Genomic DNA, 20,496 nt, shown 5'->3' on the forward strand with positions numbered 1-20,496 from the left:
CAGTGGGAAATACACAACTGTTTTTATTGAAACACAGAAACTCTCAATTTTCACATTGTAATATAAAATTATTATGACACAAAGTATAATTTGAAGCAACATTTCCAACTGCTTCATGATAAATTAGTCATCAGTTTGATTACTCAAGAAATGAAAGCCAAACCTCTTGAACTAAGACATAACGGGGAGAAAGGTGATGATAATACATCTCTTTCAGGGAGAACAGTTTATAGATGTATTGATGAAATAGCAAATGACGCGGAAAAATACGAATAGAGATTTTTTCCCTTTGCCTTTGGATAAAAGTACTGTTATTCAACTTGCCATATTTGAGAGGTAAATTGATGCTAACATTAACATGATGTAGGAACTCCTCAACTGTCCCAATGTGTGGCACAACTATAGCCAATCACATATTTACTTCCATATTAAATGGGCCTGGTGGTCTGAGGGTAAAGCGCATGCCAGGGAACTGAGAGTAGGTGGTATCAAATCTCAGACAAGCCACCAGATTTTTCAGTCTTTGTCTTAATCTAGTCCTGATCACTCAACAACGGAAGGAGTTGCCAGAAACAACACATGGTTTGGATTCCACATTAAACTATGTCCCTTCTCCTCAGTTGGATAACTGAGGTAGGTTAGGAACATGTAACTCACCAAAATGGCATCAAGTTGAAAGACTTGCATCAGGCCACTTAGCAAAATGATCATCATCAATATCATCATCATCATCAAACATGGATTTCTCTGAGAAAAACTTTCAACACTTACTACAGATGGAGCTATTGCATTTATTGGTCACAGGTCTAGTGTTGTTGCTTTGGCAAGGAAATAAAAAGTTTGAAAGAAGTTGGTATCCAGCAAGAAGAAACAAGAACAGTGTTCTGTATCACATCAACCTGCTGACAAAATATGATAAAATAAACGTCAAAGTTTTAAAGCCAATTAATATACTCAGATCATATTGTTTACGACACGACCAACTGCAATGGGTAAGAGGCGATTGTATTGTGCAACACATATAAAGGTGCCATGCCACACATTATTTTCACAACCTGCATCACCTATTGTTTGAAACCGGCTCTTTCCACGTGTATAAGCCGGATGCTGGTCGCCAACAAACAACACAGACAGTTGCTAAAGAAGAAAGTGTTCTCAAAAGGGTTCAACATATGCTCTCAACAATTAAATGAGATGTATCCCAATCCACCCATGGCCCCCCAACCTCCGTCTGGCAGATTATACACAGTGAAGGACTGCATCAGCACGTCCAGAAATTGCAAGGTGGGACTACAACAAACACATGAGATTTGCACAGTGGTTTCTGTGGAATATGCTGCAGACCGAAGCTTCACAGTGAGTGTCCCCTTCACCAATGAGGCTGAATTCTCACTTGAGGGTGTGATGAACGTTCACAACCTGCAGTTGTGAACCCACATTCTATATGTATGCATACCTCACAATGCAAATTTATCCTTAACATGTGGGCTGCCATCATTGGAGTCGATTTAATTTGACTATACATTCCCCCAGTTTGACTTGATGGTCATACATATCTCGTATTCCTACAAGAGGTTCTGCCGGACATGCTGAATGATGTTCCCATGCCTATTCGTTGTCACATTCGATTTCAGCACATTTCAAATGAGGGAACATAAGCAGTCAACCTTTCTTTGCTGCTGGATTGGTCCAGATGGGCCAGTCACATGACCACGACGATCACCCAATCAGACCCCAACAGACTTTTTCCTGTGGGGATATCTGAAGGGCCTTACATCACTGGAAGACCTAGTGGGCAGGATTGTTGTGGCAGCAGGGTGTCTTTGAGATACACCACCAGGTATCTTTGAGAGGGTGCGCCATTCAATGCAGTATTGATGTCAGGCGTATCTCGATGCATCTGGACAAAACTTTGAGCATCTCCTGTAGTTGGTGTCCATTTGAGGTATGTGACTAAATAACTTCAACAGCATTTAGTAGCCTCGGATGGCCTTTGTGTACCCCAGTTCCTACGCAATTACTGATTATTGTTGTATGCCCAAAGTGCCATGTCAGTTTGTAAATGTATCTTTGAATCACCTTCTATATCATACATATTTAAAAAAGGTATATAAAAACTCATGTAACTGAATGCAGCATTGTGTTAAAATTTCAGCTCTGAAATTGTTGAAGAACTTAAGGAGGTACACAATTTTGCACAAACATACATTTGCATTTTTATGCATATAGATTTTTGAAACACTTTTTGCAGCATACACTGAAAATACACCTTCAGAAATTCAGTTGAAGTTCTTGATGTACAGTATAATAGTATGGTGACAGACAGGTTTCACACTGCAGAAAATTCAGAAATCATCTACAACAATTTTCCTCATGAACAGTTCCTGCCACTGTTCAAAATAACTGCTTGAATCTGCAGTGTATTCAGAATCCCATTCTTGGGTGAAAGTCTTTTTACAATAATTAAATTAAAGGAATCAAGCTTGGGAGTAATGTCCACATTTTCTTTGATTATTATTTTATGTGTATGTTCTTTTTGTGACTACAAAATTAGAAATGTACAACATTTTGAAATTAAGTGAACAGCTGCAGTCACTACTGGATGTTTTCCCCTAATCAAGTGGTTTGTGCATTGTGCCCTCAGAGTGGGAGATCAGCCAATAGTGATTGTGAGCTGTTAGGTGGGCTCCTCTTGTGCCCAGCCCTCTCCTAAATGTTAAGCACTTCTCTAGAATGTTCTCTCAAATTGCTCATTTTTCTCTGATAAGAGCTTTTTCCCTGAACATATAAATTGTCCCAAAAAATTATTAGCCTTGGAAGTAATGAATTGAAATATACAAGATCACATACCTTCTTAGAAAGTAATGAGTGCCTAACCTTTCGATGTACTACAATCAGATGTTCTGAAAACTGAATTCTACAAGATTTGCCAAATTTAGTTGGACGCTACAACGCAAACAACATTATCAACATACCGTGAGTCAAAGACATTATATTGTCATTAAGTATAGTAATGAAAATTCTTGCAAAATGTAAATTATTTAGGAGTAAAGGAGACCACTCACTTAATAGCAGAAACACTGAGATGCCGATAGCACACACACAAAAGAGAAATAAAGAGTGTGTGTGTGTGTGTGTGTGTGTGTGTGTGTGTGTGTGTGTGTGTGTTTTTATACTTTAGCTCATCAAAAGATTTATTCCGAAAGCTAGCCCGTTTTCTTTCTCTTTTATGTCTGCTACATCAGTGACTTGACGCTTCGGCTATTCAGTGAGTGGTCTCCTTCATTCCTACATTTTTATAGTATGTTTTCAGAGCATTTTAAGCTTACTCTGCAGATCTGCAGCTATACCCGAAGTGTCTGGCCCATTCAGGCTGGCAACAGAATTTGTCAATCCTGTACCCAACCCCGACACTTTATGCTGACGGCTGCGTGACTCCTCGAGCTCCAACTTGAGATGACGCACCTCATCCAGCAGCTCATTGCGTTCCTCTGCTATCCGACGCAGTCGTACATCTGACAACATTTTATAAACACTGTCTGAGCTACACACATTAATACATTTGTAGTTATGGCTACAAAAACTGATATTGCTTACACAGTAGATAGGTAAGTACTCTTCTTACTCTTCCCATGTTTAGCAACTGTCCTTATAGAACCAATAATAAGACTAACCTAGGCACAGTGTTAACTCCAGTTAATTGGACATAAATCTATGTTGATATATTTAATCTTTAACTTTAAAATACGGCAACAAATGCCAATATTTGATATACAGGGTGGTCAGAAAATGTGTCGTGATGTTGTAGGGCAGATTGTATTGAGACATAAATGTTAAGAAAAAAATGCGATACGTTGCACCATTTCCGAGATACGTAGCTTAGAAGCTAGCCAATCGTGTCATTTTGCACTCAGATTCAAACGGCCTGTGAAGGGCGGTGTTGCCAAACGTATGTTTCATGTTGTAAGCATATGGCTATAAGGTTACATATTAAAGGCTGTTGCCTTATCGGGCGGCATGGTCTGGGGGTAGAAGGCTAGACACGAGAAATACAAGGTCCCGGGTTCGCCCCCAGCAGGATCATTATTTTATTTTTATTTAACCAACTTCTTTTTGTTTGAACGTTTACGTACAAATTTCATGTTAGTAAAGGATTTGTACAACTTTTATTTACATAAAACCCATTGGCGATGGGCACAAGTGCGTACATTTATTCCAACTGCTACAGCATCCGTAACGTTCAATAATTGCTTATGATTGCATTGGACAAAGGTCTAACAATATGTAACTGTTTGGACATAATTATAGAAAAGCAGTAAAACTCATACATAGTCAATAGCCATACATGTAACAAATACAGGGAAAATAATGATGAACAAAAAACAATACAAATGATGTTTTGTCAGGTCTTTAATGTAACAACATAATTTCCAGGAGCAAAACGTAACAATAAATCTTCACAGTAGCTGCTCAAAGTGTCCTCCTCCAACCTGATGGCACGCATTGCAACACTGCGTCATGGAGTCCGCAAGCTTTCCGAAATCAAAGGTTTCCCTGATATAATCAAAGGCTAAAATTATCCTCGCAAGAAGCTCTTCGACTGTGACTACTGGGATCGCGTAGACGATTGTTTCACATGCCCCCACAGATAAAAATCTAACGGCGTCAGATCTGGTTCGCGAGCTGGCCAGCGAACTGGACCACCTCGGCCAATCCACTTTCGTGGATACATCGCATCTAAATGCTCATGTACCGTAGCAGTGAAGTTCAGCGGTGCGCCGTCATGTTGGAACCACATTCCTTGCCGGACCGGCAGTGGAACATCATCTACATACAGCGGAAGGACATTTTCATGGAATGCTAAATAAGTCTGTCCATTTAAATGGGGAGGGGGGAGGGGGGGAGGGGGGAGGGGGGGAGTAGGACGGGACCCACCAAACAGTCGCCCACCATACCTGCCCAAAAGTTTTACGCTAAACCTCTGCTGATATGATTTAACATGTGGGTTTGCGTCCGTCCAAATGTGGCTGTTTTGGGAGTTGAATGGTCCTTCTCTGGTGAAACATGCCTCGTCTGTCCACAACACCATCCTTTCGAAATGCGGATATTCGTTACATTTATTTAAATACCACATGGAATATTGGTAACGAGAGGGATAGTCCCCTTCCACCACATCGTGCACCTTCTGTAGGTGGTACGGAAATAGGTCTTCGTCATATAGGATGTCCAATACTACAGCGTGCAAAACCTGTAGCGACAAACAAACAGATAAATTTTACCATGCGTGGTTTGCAGGCATACATTAATAACATCGGAATAACTTTACTTACCCCCAAAGCATTACCAATGGCCCTCGAGCTGGTAGTAGGTATTGAGAACGTTTTCTTCTAATTGAATGTTCCGTACATAGCGTTCCCGTCCAGCGTCAACATTTGTTACAGCAAAACTTCTGGTCTCCCTTAACTGTCTATCAACCGCTATGAAGGTATTCGCACACAGAATAACGCGGTTGGGAAATCTTGCGTTGTAAATGATGCAGGCCTCCGGTCCATTTTGACCTGCAGCGCCACATGCTAAATGCATATCGGCGTATTCCTCGAAGGAGTACCAATGTCGCGCCATGTTACCATTACGTGTGTGTCAAGCCTACCTCCATTGTTGTTCTGTCATCAAAAAGCCCACAATTACGCTTGGAATAAGTGCAAATCAAGGTGCGAATTACACAAATGTGGTTTTATTCATGTAAGAGGACACAGAATGCAAACTAGAGCTGAGTCGTCACATATGGTAATACGTCAGCTTTGCTCCGAAATCTTGGGCCTTGTTCAGAATTTTATAAGACTGACCACTTGTGTAAATTCAAGTCAATCTTTTCTGTAACAATATACGTATATTAACTGCTTGAAATAAACTGGTTGTACTATTTTCTTATTTAGTCCTGATACACACTCCAAGCTTCTCTGTGCTGACTTTTCATTTACAGATAAAGTTTTAGAAATTTTAATTCTGAATTTGGAATACTATTATGCAAGCTGTTAATGAATCTCAAATAATATATATACAGCCCACAAACTGTCTTGTGTTACATTGCTCAGGGCAGTTCTTTTTGCATTTACATAAAAACTTCACTGCACTATAGTAGTCAGGATTGATTGTCTCTGTGCAACAGTAATTAACATAGTGTGTGTGCATGTGGGTGTGTGAGTGTGTAAATGTAATTTTGTTTTGCTGACTACTTCCTGCAATGTGATCAGTGAGTTTAGATATGACAGTGTTGTTATATAGCATTGTATTTGCCACATTCTATCATTTTTTCTGTTATTATTTTGTTTCTTTGATAATATAGAGAATTCTTAAAGTATTCATTCCGTTTTGCTTGCAATTTTGTGGGAGAGTAATTCATCTTTATGAGCTGATCAATTATGAGGTGTGATCAAAAAGTAACAAGATTTTTTTTTTTAATTTTGCAGGCTTTATACATTCAGTTCTAAGTTTTTTTTTTTTTTATCTTGGTAGTAAACAGGTTCTTGATGTATGTTTATTTGCATTTTCAGTTGTTTTGAATATTTTGTTTGTTGTTGACAGTCAAAAAGCTTTTCTGAGTATTTGGGGATTTTTTGCTTTCGAAAAAGACGGACCAAAGAATTTGCATTAAATTTTGCTTGGAGAAAATGGAATATACTACAGCACCGCATTCAAACTGTTGACTGTGACTTTTGGTAAATCTACTATGATTAAGACAAGTGTTTATGAGTGGTATAAATGTTTCAAAGACGGTCGAGAAAATGCTGAAAAAGACAATGACCTAGATGCCCAGCACATCAATTACTGATGACAATGTGAACATGTAAAGAAAATGGTTCTAGATAATTGCCAAATCATCATCAGAAAGGTTGCTGGTGATGTTGGCGTACCCTTTGGCTCATGCCAAGCAAATTTTTGAAATTTTATGCGCATGTAATGTGTGGCAGAGAAGTTTTGCTCCGAAACTTTTGAAATTTCGACCAAAAACAAGATCATGTAGACATTGCTCAGAAATTGCTGCATGAAGTGAAACCAGTGCCTAATCATCCCAACAGAAACTGCCTGAAGAGCCAAGACTGAAAAAAATTTGGCAGGTTCGATCGCATGTTTATGCTCTTCTCAGTGTTCCCTTTGATTACTACGGGATAGTGATCATATGGTCAATAAGGAACACTTCCAGGAAGTTATGCACTGTTTGCATGAAGCAATCCAAAGAAAAGACCAGGACTGTAGCAAAACCACTTGAGGCAATTGCACCACAATAATGCTCCCACTCATACTTTAATGCCTGTCCATAATTTTTTGGCAAAAAAAACCATTACATTGTCTCAGCCACTGTATTCATTGGACATGGCATCCTGTAACTTCTTTCTCTTTCAGATGCTGAAGAGAACCAGGAAACACCACTGTTTTCCAACCGTTGATGAGATAAAAACAGAACCATTGAAGGACATGAACACTGTACCAAAATGCGAGTTCCAGAAATGCTTCAAAGATTGGTAAAAGTGCTGGCACAAGTGTGTGATATCTGAGGATGATTATTTTAAAAGTGAACAAGATGTTGATGTTGAATTAATAAAGATTCTTTAAGAAAAACAAAAACTCCCATTACCTTTTGACCACAGCTTGTACGAAAGTAATATCATCCCATGAAGTAGCACAGTAATATTAGACCCGTCCAGTCCAATATCCATATATTAATAACCATAATAAGTGGTAAAGTTGTTCAAAATGGCGTATTTTATACTATTCAAATTAAAGCTGTCAAAATTACAAGAGACTAATACAAGACATTAATTAGGATTAAAATTTCACTGCGTAAATGTTCATTTGCACTATGCCATGTGTGTGGAAAAAAATTACGTCAACATATAAAAAGAACAAAAACATAGATTTTCTGATTATGTACACATAACAGCTGCTTGTACATTACACAGGTGTCACCTGTTACATACAAAGCTGAGTTACGTAACTTACACTTCAATCTGTCCAATCCTTAAAACTGGATTCATGTCTCTAGCTCTGGCCTATATGATCATGCATATACCTAAGAGTGCAATTTAGTATCAAATCATGTGTGGGACTGGGGATTCTTTCTATAAAGAGGCAGAAAATCAGGATATTAACATTCTACATTCAGATAACTTTTTTACCGTTCTATACTGTAAATAAGGAGTAAGACAGACCATCTTACACTACAACAGCCTGTGGAGAAAGGTGTTCCACATTATGTGCGTACTGCAAATTCTGAAAACAGTACTCACCAAGCGAGCCTTCGCCAGCTGTTCCAAGGAGTTCCGCGGATTCAATGGACACCAGTGCTCTTCGAGGTTTGGAAGGTGGTTGTCGTGTTGGGGTCCCACCACTTTCCCCTCCACTATCATCTTCACTTGACACCTGGTCATCGCCAACTATTGTCATGCCTGCTTCCTGCAAATTTCAGGAAAATGGTACTGTAGGAAGATAGAAACTTAACTCATTTTCAATAGGTGTACATATGAAAATACAGCTCCTGCTACACAATATAAAATCTTCAAAAGTACAATTTTATCTCAGACTGACATATCTTAAATTTAGTCAAATCTTCAGTCACAAGGTGTCCAGTGTATCTCTCTCTCTCTATCTCTCTCTCCCTCCCTCTCCCTCTCTCTCTCTCTCTCTCTCTCTCTCTCTCTCTCAAAATACTGCTGTTCGGTACGGACGGGCATGACCGGTGCGGGTTGGGGTCTCTCTCTCTCTCTCTCTCTCTCTCTCTCTCTCTCTCTCTCTCCCTCCCCCCCCCCCCTGCCCCCTCTAATGACTCCCCATTTCAGCCAGTATAGTTATGAACCTTTTTGGAAGATTTAAACTGTTGTATGCTCCCCTACATTCAAATCTGTGCATTTCTATGGCAGTGTGGTCCCATATGTGCCAATTCAGTTTTAAGACAATATAATTAATTTATAGTTCTACCCACACAAGTGTGATTTGTTATTTAAGGCTGAATAACAAGTACACTGTTTTTGTTCTATTGATATCAGTTTATTTCAGACTAGTTTTTGGATTATTGGATCATCTTCAGGAAACAACTTACTACCATCTGAAAGGTACACTAGTTCTCAGGTAACTGTTGTGACAGTGCCACGACATTTAACACTGCCGCCACGTCAGTGCGCGCAAACGGCAATAGAGGCGCTCCGCAACTCGGCTGAGCGCGGGAGCGCCACCTAGCTACGAACGGCGCCGGCCGCATGTCACAGCACGGCAGTCGAATGACAGATACGGAGTTGGTAGCATGTAACCAGCTATTGTTTCTACGTTTGTATATCCACGCAATTTATTGGTGATTAAAGGTTATAACACTTTTGGCGACGAGGTCGGATATTTTTTTACTGCATTGTGGATTTGTGTGTTCGTGTCGGGGCAGACATGGAACAGCTTATGCAAGCGCTCATTGAACAACAAACACAGCTGACGGCTGCTATTCAGGCATTGTCGACGTCGCTTACTCATCGTCTGTCTCCCTCTTCTCCGCCTCCGTTCCCTCCTTACGACGAGGCCGCTGAAGACAGAGGATTATGAGAAGCGTTTGCGGCAACACTTCTTGGCTTTCGGCGTTGTCGACGCTCCTATGTGTAAGTCGTTATTTCTATCTTGGATTTCCCCACGGATCTATCAGCTGCTATCTCAGTTAGCCCCTCTGCGGGAACCTGCCTCTCTGTCCTTCCAAGAAATGTGTGACTTATTGTCTAACTATTACCGAAAAAACACCCACGTCGTTGCCGCCCGCGTGGCGTTCTACCGGTGTCGTAAACAGCCCCATCAATCTTACCGGGCTTGGGCAGCGGAACTACACGGTCTGAGTAGGAAATGTCAGTTTGTCACGGACACTCATCATGAGACTTATGCTGATTCAATGGTTAGGGATGCTATTCTACGGCTTGCTCCTGATAAAGAAGTTCGGCAACGTGCCTTACAACTGCCAAACCCGTCGTTGTCGGAAGTTCTAAGCATCGCTCAATCTTTTGAAGTGTCTCACACTGCTGGTGCGTAAATAGACGCATGGTGTGATGTAGGCGCTGTACAGACCACTTTCGACACAGACAATTTGCCTGTTTCACAGGAGAATGACGATGTGGCGGCGGTTCACTCGCGTAAACGTCGCATTGGGCCGCCACGCTCGCAGCGAAAACAGCAACCACAGAAGCAGGTTCGTTCCGCATTTCCTTCTTGTCCACGTTGTTTCGTACAGCATGACAGGGCCGCGTGTCCAAAACGTTGGGCCACGTGTAATTCATGTAGGAAAAAAGGCCACATTGCTTCTGTGTGTCAGTCCCCTAAAGTTCCTGTCGACGAGGAAGAGGCATCGGACATGGATGTTAACTATGTGCTTTCTCAAACAAATAAGTTGTTTGTTACTGTTCGTGTTCTGGATAAAGACATTCGCATGCAAGTGGACACTGGCTCTGCAGTAACTCTCATTAATTCTCGCACGTATTTGGAGTTGGGTTCCCCTCCCTTGTCTCCAGTTACGCGAAATCTGAGAACTTATAATAAGCAGAAAATTCCTATCGTTGGCCAGTTTGATGCTTCCACTGCCTACAAGTCTGTTGTTAGGCCCCTCACGTTTTATGTGGTGGATCATGCGGGCACTGAAAACCTGTTCGATTATGATGCTTTCCAGTTGTTCAGGTTCTCCATTGATGATGATGTGCACCTCATATCTGAGGATATTCCGTATCAACAGCTGGATGGATTGTGTTCTGAATTCTCGTCCGTGTTCTCTGCTGGTCTGGGTTGTGCCAAGGATTTTGAAGCCCACATTACTCTTAAACCTACAGCTCGCCCTAAGTTGTTCCAGGCACGCCCTATTCTGGTGGCGTTGCGTGCACCTGTCAAGGCTGAGATAGACAGGTTAACAGCTTCAGGGATTCTCCTTCCTGTTACCTCCAGCGAATGGGCATCGCCCATCGTGGTGGTTTCTAAACCAAACGGGAGTCTGCGATTGTGTGGTGATTTTAAAGCCACTGTCAACGCTCAGAGCCTCATTGACACTTATCCTCTTCCCCGTTCTGAGGAGTTATTTACCAAGCTCGCTGGGGGCCAGTTCTTTTCCAAACTTGATTTATCGGAGGCGTACCATCAGTTGCCGTTGGATGCGTCTTCCAAGGAATTTCTCGTCATCAACACTCCTTGTGGGTTGTATCAGTACCAGCGGTTACCATTTGGCGTCACTAGCGCGCCGGCCATTTTTCAGCGGTTTTTGGAACAGCACACGGCTTCCGTTCCCGGCTGCATCAACTATCTGGATGACATTGTTGTCCCGGGGGCCTCCACTGAGGAGCACCTTCGCAATTTGCGTTCACTGTTTCGGGTTCTGCATTCGGCTGGGTTAAAGTGCAATCTGGACAAGTCACAGTTCTTCCAACCCTCCATTGTGTATCTTGGTTTCCACTTGACCCGTGAGGGTATACGTCCTCTACGTCAGCACGTTGCGGCCATTACCGCTCTACCCTGGCGTCTACGGCCAAAGAACTTCAGGCGTTTCTAGGCAAGATTGCTTATTATCACAAATTCATTCCATCTGCGGCGGCGGTAGCTCATCCTCTGCATCAGCTGTTACGCAAAAACGTTCCTTTCTGTTGGTCCGCCGAGTGTGAGCAGGCTTTTGTCCGCCTGAAGGCTCATTTGCAGTCGGCGCCTTGTCTTGCCACATTCCGTCCAAGTCAGCACTTGGTTCTGGCGACTGACGCGTCACAGTATGGCCTAGGGGCTGTTCTCGCCCATCGGTATGGGGATGGGTCGGAACGACCCATCGCCTATGCTTCCAAGACCCTCAACGATGCGCAACGGCGTTACTCTCAAATCGAAAAGGAGGCGCTCGCTATCATTTATGCTCTAAAAAAGTTCAGCGTTTTTTTGTATGGTTCTAAGTTTCACCTCATCACCGACCACAAGCCACTGGTCTCTCTGTTCAGCCCATCGGCGTCGCTTCCGGACAAGGCAGCTCACCGCCTGCAACGTTGGGCCTTATACTTGTCTCGGTTTCACTATGAGATTCACTATCGCCCCACGGCCCAGCACGCCAACGTTGGCGCGTTGTCGCATTTGCCGATGGGCCCTGACCCAGTTTTTGATCGAGATGAACTACTCTGTTTCCACATTGATGAGGAAGAACGTAGTGCGGTCGAGGGTTTTCCACTTACAGGTTCGCGGGTCGGGTCGGCTACTGCGCGGGACCTGGTCCTGTGTCAGGTGATCAGTTTTGTTCAACGGGGTTGGCCGGACAGGACCAAGGGCCGGGCATCAGATCCCCTTCGCAACTACCATGCCTTGCGCCTTCGTCTGTCTCTTCGTGAGGGTGTTGTTCTTCTGGCCACGGATGGCGCATCTCCACGGGTCGTGGTGCCAGCCTCTCTTCGCCAAGATGTTCTCAAACTGTTGCATGAAGGCCATTGGGGGATTTCTCGGACTAAGTCCCTGGCCCGCAGGCATGTATATTGGCCCGGTATTGATTCGGACATCGCCCACATGGTCGCTGCGTGTGGTCAGTGTGCTCAACAACTGGCTGCACCCCGTACAATGACCTCTCCGTGGCCTGATCCGGCGCAGCCATGGGAACGGGTGCATGCTGACTTTGCTGGCCCCTTCCCCAGCACTTATTGGCTACTGTTGATTGACGCCTTCTCGAAGTTTCCGTTTGTTGTTCGATGTCCGTCGCCCATCACTGCGGCGATGACGCTGGCTTTGTCCAAACTCTTTGCGCTAGAAGGTCTTCCATCCACGATCGTCACGGACAATGGCCCTCAGTTCTCTTCGCAGGCCTTCCAAGATTTTTGTACTGGGCAAGGGATTCATCATGTTACAGCCCCGCCCTTCCATCCGCAATCGAATGGGGAGGTCGAGCGCCTTGTCCGCAGTTCCAAAAGCCAGATGAAAAAATTCCTTAGTGATTTTTCCAAAGATGACGCTCTGTTGCATTTTCTGAGTTCTTATCGCTTCACGCCTCTGGGTGATCGCAGCCTGCTGAACTCTTGCATGGCCGCCAACCGCGCACTCTACTGCACCTGCTTCACCCTGTCAGGCCTTGTTCTGTGTCCCCTAGTGCGGGAAAATACTCGGTGGGCGTCGACATGTGGGCACGAGGGTATGGATCTAGCCCTAAATGGATTCCAGGGGTGTTCCAGGCTTTTCGCGGCCGCCGGCTTTGTGAAATACGTACGGACGACGGCATGGTTGTTCGCCATTACAACCAGATGCGCCCACGAGTGGTGGCCACGCCGGTGCCACCGCCCCTTCCTTCGCCTCCACCAGCCCGAGCAGCCAGTCCTGTCGGTGCTGCCGATCTCCCGTGCGTGTTGCAGCAGCCGCCGTCGCTAACGCTTCCGAGTATGCCAGAACCGGCCCCAGTCGCGACGCCGCCTTCTCCGGGACCCATCTCGCTGGAGCACACCCCCAGGTCCACGACACCTATGGATGCTGCTCCGGAGTTTTCACCCATCATCTCGTCCAGGAGGCACGTTCCACGCACGAGCTTCCGTCCTGGACATTTTCGACCATACTCTCGTGTTTCTCTGCGGGATCTTCTCGGGGCCTCCCAAGAGGCCATGGATGTCTCCGCACTGTCCGTGTCTCCAAGGAAGTGAGGGTTTTTTTTTTTTTTTTTTTTTTTTTTGTTTTTTTTTTTTTTTTTTTCAAGGGGGGGAAAAGTGTTGTGACAGTGCCACGACATTTAACAGTGCCGCCACGTCAGTGCACGCAAACGGCCATAGAGGCGCTCCGCAACTCGGCTGAGCGCGGGAGCGCCACCTAGCTACAAATGGCGCCGGCCGCATGTCACAGCACGACAGTCGAATGACAGATACGGAGTTGGTAGCATGTAACCAGCTATTGTTTCTACGTTTGTATATCCACGCAATTTATTGGTGATTAAAGGTTATAACAGTAACCAAACATTATAAGCAAAGATACAAGAGTTGTGAATCAAACTTGTTTCTCAATGTTGAATTTACACTTTAGACAATGGCCAATATTAAGCACAATACATAATTAAGCTACCCCATATTACAGGTTAAATGGTTACGATGTTAAAGCTTGTGAGGTCTTGGCATTGGTTGAGAAACTTAAACTGAGCACTCTTCATTTATATTGTGCAACAAACATGTTTTACACTGTAAATTACATTTTATGCAATGGACAATATTAATCACACAAAACATAATATTGCTATAATATTGTGTATTTTAACCATGTACTGTAATTAATACTGCCCATTGCATAAAATGTAATTTACCACATAAAATATGTTTGTTGTACAACATAAGTTACTAGTATTCAGGTAAGACATTTCTCAAACAATGTCACACCCTCATGAACTACAGCTCATAACCATATAACCTGTAATAATGTAAGATCGTGTATTTTAATTATTGTGTATAATATTGTCCAGTGCCTAAAGCTTAATTTACAATGTTAAAAAACATGTTTGTTGCACAACATAAATGAACAGTGCTTAGTTCAACAGTTTCTCAGTTAATGTCAAGACCTCACAAATTTTAACAGTATAACAATTTAACCTGTAATAGTGTGCAGTTTAATTATTTATTGTGTTTAATATTGCCCAGTGTGTAAAGTGTAATCTGAATAATAAGAAACAAGTCTGGTGCATACCACTCTTATGTAAATGGATTGTATCTTTGCTTATAATGTATCAATACCTAAGAACTAGTTTCCCCTTTCAGACACTAGTCAGGTGTTTCCTGACAAGGGCTCAATAAGCCACAGACTAGTATGAAACAAATAAAAATCAGTAGGGAAAAAAAAGTGTACTTGTTATTCAACCTTAAACGTGGAATTTTTCTACCAAGAAGTAATGGAAGAATCTATAAATAAGAGTAATTTGTTATTATTAGTCTTGTTCATCACAAATTTTGTACAAGAATTAAATCTAAGCATGTCAACAAAAATAAACACTTTTCTAAAACATAATCTAACTGGGTAGATAAAAAAAGTCAGTCTTTTCTTCTTATCCCATCTGTTAAGTCTCCCCTGACCTGCTGTTCTGGCCGACTTTTCCGAACTCTACCACATTTTCTAAATCTCAGCAGTCCCTTTCCTTCATTCCTCTTCCTTCCCCTTCAACCCTCCTGCCAGAACAAGGAGCCACTGGCTCCAAAAGATTGCAAACTTTAATACCTTTTATATGTGTGTTCTTCTGCTACTGTTTTGTGAGTAAATTTCTTTTTTAACTATTCAGTTATATTAAATTTAAACATGTGGTATTCTAAACATTGTAATAAGGCACATTGCAAAAACAAATAAGTAAGAAATAAATAAATAAAACCAGGAAGAGAGGCAATCTCTGCTAGTCATAATCAAAATACACAGGAATTTCATGAAACCATGACAGTATGTCATGTTTCTCTAGAATCGAAAATAAAAGTTAGACACGATTGAACTGTGTAAAGACATTCTCAGTTATAGAGGATGCTACCTTGATTAGGAGATCTCTTTCCTCAAGTTGAATTCGAAACCACTCTACTTCCTCCTTCAACTTCGTTGCTGCTCTCTTAAGCTGGTCATGCTCCCTGCATTTATCACGGTGTTCTCTCTGTGGAAAAAACCATCAATTACTTTAGTGATGCAGAAAAGAAGAAAAAGACTTGATTTTCAATGAGAATGTACAACCTTTCAAACTGACAGGAAGAAGGAAGAAGATAAAACTGAAAACTAATAATAACTGGAGGGATGGGGAGAACGCTACTTCCATCATGATTTTTCAGTAAAAATCTGAATAGAAGGAGAAACAGAACAAACAGTAAAGGATAAATCTGGTGCAAGTCTGCGTAACAATCCTTAATATTACAATAAAATCATTACATTCAAATCTCCATGTGCTAACATTTTCAGCTAAGAAAAAAAAATAGTGATATTATCAAACATGTTGCATGCCCCATTTCAAAGAGCGACAAGTAATCAAGTATAAGAAGATGAGTAATGTGTGTAAAAATTGTGTTATTAACAATGAGCTATCCACTAAATGCACAAATTATAACTAGACATAAAAATGCAATTTTAATACTATACCTGCAGCTGTGCATGCTGTTCTTCCAGGTCTTCGAGTCTATCCTTTAACAGCTCCACTTGATATGTCAATGAAGCTTTCTCATTGTCCAACTGGGCATTCTGAACCATAGCTTTCCGGAACTTCTCCTCTACCTCCTTCAGCTCCAGCTGCAATTATGTGCAAATGTCTTTAATTTCTCTATTAATGAAAAAGTGCCTTTAATTCATAGCTATAGCTACATGATTAAATCATACTTTAATTAGATTATACTCACATTAAACTTCTATTTTAGGTGATTACTAGATGAATAACAAAATAAGATGATGTGATGAACAGGGAACACCAAAGAAAAATTTTAATGAAAATGCCACCCTCCTTTCTTTAGGCAAAGGTTTAACCCTTTGACTGCTGGGGACTTGTTAACTTGTCGTTCCCCACCATTCCCCTGGCACGCCTGACATGTATAAGTGTGCCCCTTAGGTCTTCTCTACAGCACTAAGGGCATGTTGACACGTACCGTGCAACCGGCCTTTCCACTGCTAGGGACGAGTTCAGGCGCACTGAGTCACAGCAACCTAAGCGCTAAAGATGTGGAAACATGCAGAGCTGTCTTTCTGCCCTGCTCTTCCAGTAGCTGTTCAGTGGACTGACTGTGTAGTTCAAGAGTGCATATATGTTTGTTGCTATGTTCCCTCTTTTCAGAATTCAAGTTCAATTCCTGTATTTTCGTCAGTTTTCTTGTTTTCTACATGAGAAATGTCACGCCACCATGGTTGCACAGATAAAGAAATCCTGGATATGCTCACTAAGTGCGACAGTGAGTGTGAATGATCTGACATTGCTAGCAGTTACGAGTCTTCAACAGAATCTCAAAGCTGTAGTCCTCAGAGGGGAGAGCAAGAATTACAGTTAGCACTTCTTCTGAATCCGAGGAATCAGAAAGTGACAGTGAAACGGATTAGAAAACAGTGCGCTTAAGTGACTCATTTGACTGGAAAGAAACTGATTTCCACCCATAAAACCATTACTTCGATGATTTGAGTTCAGGACACATATTTCAATTAGATACTGACCCAAGCATTCTTTCATTTTTTGTGATATTTATGTCTCAAGAACTGTTGCAATTTACTGCAGATGAAACAAATCGTTTTTATGTTTGCGCCAGAGAAAATACTGCAGAATCTGTAAATTCTCGACTGTGAAAGTGGAAAGACACTGGATTTGAGGAAACATATTGTTTTGCTGCTCTTTGCCTCCTAATGGCACAAATTAAGAAGTTAAAATTAAGTGATTATTGGTCAAGGGATACAATTTTTAACACACCAGTTTTCAGCGATATTATGTCCCGAGACTGTTTCTGTCCACTTCTGAGAATGTTACACTTTAGTGATAACTCTGCGAGTACTGGAGATGACAGACTATTAAAAATTAGGATGACTGTTGACAAAGTTCATAAGACATTTCGTAATTCATTTCGCCCATATCACAAGCTCTGTATAGATGAAAGTCTCTTGCTGTTCAAAGGATGATTATCTTTTAAGCAATTTATTCCAACCAAGTAAAGTAGATTGGGAATAAAGAAATTTGTACTTTGTGACTGTCAAGGTGGGCAACATAGTGGCAACTCTCATGGGATTGTATTTGGAACAGGGTCATATTCTATATGTCGATAATTGGTACTCCAGCCTGGACCTGTTCCTCTGGCTTCACAACCACGGAACAGACACAACATGCCAAAACCGCAGAAGAAATTAAAATGAGGAGAAACTGAGCTTAAGTCCACTGACAAGGTCCTTGCTATCAAGTGGTGCGATAAGAGAGAGGTATGCATATTGATCAAAAGTCACACAACACAAATGGTTGAAACAGAGAAGACTGACAGAAACAATGTTGAAAAAATAAAAAAACTGCATTCTATTGTATTGTATTGTAGATTACAATTCGAGTATGGGTGCAGCTGACCGTTGGGACATGTTACTGAGCTCTGTGGTATCAGTGCGTAAGACTGTGAAATGGTATAAGAAATTTTTTATCACATTCTGAATTTGTGAATTCTAAATGTTCGTGCTCTCCATCGGTCAGTAACTGAGCAAAAAATGGCACTCGCAGAGTTTCACCTTTCTCTCTTAAGGGAGATTGTAGAAAAATATGCCACAGGATGGAGAAAAGCTGGTAGGGGAAGGCACTACAATGACGAGAATCGTCTGCGATTCACAGGGAGACATTTTCTGGCTGTTATCGTGAGTGAACATTCGCAGAAAAGTACGCTAATGTGCAGATGCGTGGTTTCCACGAAACAGTGCGTCAGGAAACTAGATACCAATGCAAAACTTGCAATGTTCCATTATGTGTTGTACGCTGCTTTGAGACTTATCATACAAAGAAGCATTACTAATCACTGGGAACTAAATCTTAGAAAATTTATTGACACTTCTGAATGAATTACTAGAAAAAAGGCAAAAATGTGTGCCGGTCCAAAGTCCGGATTGAAAAGAAGGATGGGAAATAAGTGCAACAGGTGTAAAATTATAAAACAAAGCCTGACTTCTTCAGACGTAGCATTTTACTGGCAAATGAACGGACTTGGTGATTGAGATGGTGCAATATCCATTCATCTGTCCAACTGTTGAGAACTCTTTTTCTACAGAACATGTTGGCGTATCATGTTCAAATTTATGTCACATACTTAAGTCTGTAGTTCCTTGCCAGTGTAAAAACATTAAGCTTCCAAGTCAATTCAATGGAAAGATTCGGCCATTTATGTCACACATTTTTAAACTCCCAAATTCACTCATCAAAACCTATAGCATACTTCCCGTTGAAGTATAATCATGGAATGAAGCAAGAAGCAAGGTTTCACAGTACAAGTAAAATAAAAAATTAGAAACTTGTTAAATTGTACCTGTACCACATAAAAATTTTACCACTGGACCATACACTGCATTCATTCATCATCCCTCAAAAGCATAAAGGATAAACATTACTGCATGCTAACATAAAATTGTAGTCAGGTTTTAGTAAATAAATAAAAATGTTTTATTAAATTTTTCTCTCTACATACATAAACTGAAATCCCCTGCTCACTTCTTTTTGTATGTCCGGGCTAGTCTGAGGACATACTGTACAGATTTTGATATGGTCTTGGAATTCCCGGCATCAATATCTTGCCAGTATCAACTTCGATAACAGTGATCATCCAGCAGTTGTCAGTTGTGCTACTGGAGGAATGGAGTGCCCTACCACAAGAACTCCTTACAACCTTGTGGCCAGCACAGTAGCACACTGAAGACCAAGCACTGCCACCCATGGTGATCACAAGCCCTATTAAGAATCATGTTTACCTTTTGTAATGTCCAGGGGACCATCCTGAACCACAGTGATTTCAGTGTATTTATTGTCATTACACAAAAGTGTCACTTCTGGATGCTCCATTGCGTATTTCTTTCAGTTACCTTCTGTACTACACTGTAGCTGCTATTTCTACGTACAGTCCAAGTGTCATCACACTGTGTTACTTGGCAATGTCACATCATCTGAAAGTTACCTTTGGCCTTAAGCTTTGCACATCAATGTAGCTGGAGTGGGTGGGGCACATAATGGGGGTGAGAAAGTGACATTGTGCAGGAAGGGTGAGGGATAGCAGTATAATGGTGGAGGAGGATGCTAGTGCTGTCTGTGAAAGCAGTTGGGAATGTAGTGGGGACAGGATAAAGCTGCTACGTACAGCATCGAGAGGCTGGGGCTAGTGGGGGAGGGGGGGGGGGGGATTAGAGAAGAAGAAAGAAGTATGTAGGTGTGATAGAAAGCATGTGTAGTACTGGAGTGGGAGCACGGAAAGGAGTATGTGCGAGGAAGGCGGCAACTAGCAAACACTGAGGCCAGGGATGTTAACAGGAATGAAGGATACATTGTACACTGAAATCCCACCTGCCCAACTGAGAGGTGATTGTGGTGGTGGTGGTGGTGGGACGAATCCAGATGGCACAAGCTGTAAGGCAGTTTAAGTGAAGCACTATATTTTGACACACATGCTCGCCAAATGGATGGTCCAGGTGTCTCTTGACCACAGTGTCTACAGCCCCTCATGCAGACAGCCAGCATGTTAGCTGTCCAGGTGTCTCTTGACCACAGTGTCTACAGCCCCTCATGCAGACAGCCAGCATGTTAGCTGTCATGCCCACGTAGAATGTGGTACAGTGGTTGCTGCTGAGTTGGTAAATCGCTTGGCTGCCTTCACATGCTGCCCCACATTTGATGTGTTACAGGTGCCTGCAACAGGACTGACAAAGTGATAGTGGGACGATGTATGGGACAGGTCTTGAATCTGCATAGTCCTTTTCTGTCTTCACATCTCTCCCTCCTCCCTCACCCAAAGTAGCACAGCCTTCACAGGCTACACATAGTAGCCTTGTGCTGTCCTTACCACA

General features: G+C 42.1%; 1 protein-coding gene across 5 annotated transcripts in view; it reads right to left on the reverse strand.

Annotated features, from left to right (window-relative positions):
* The window catches only part of LOC126251908 (leucine-rich repeat flightless-interacting protein 2), a 248,750-nt gene that overhangs the window by 33,244 nt on the left and 195,010 nt on the right, over positions 1 to 20,496 (reverse strand). For all 5 annotated transcript variants that reach the window (XM_049952635.1, XM_049952637.1, XM_049952633.1 and 2 more), the window contains 4 exons: positions 16,090 to 16,236; positions 15,497 to 15,613; positions 8,289 to 8,454; positions 3,330 to 3,515 (listed from right to left, as the gene is read on the reverse strand). In XM_049952635.1, coding sequence (XP_049808592.1) covers positions 3,330 to 3,515; positions 8,289 to 8,454; positions 15,497 to 15,613; positions 16,090 to 16,236 — 616 coding nt within the window. The remainder of the gene's footprint in view (positions 1 to 3,329; positions 3,516 to 8,288; positions 8,455 to 15,496; positions 15,614 to 16,089; positions 16,237 to 20,496) is intronic.

Source organism: Schistocerca nitens, chromosome 4, assembly GCF_023898315.1.
Source record: "Schistocerca nitens isolate TAMUIC-IGC-003100 chromosome 4, iqSchNite1.1, whole genome shotgun sequence".
Taxonomy (NCBI): Eukaryota; Metazoa; Arthropoda; class Insecta; order Orthoptera; family Acrididae; genus Schistocerca; species Schistocerca nitens.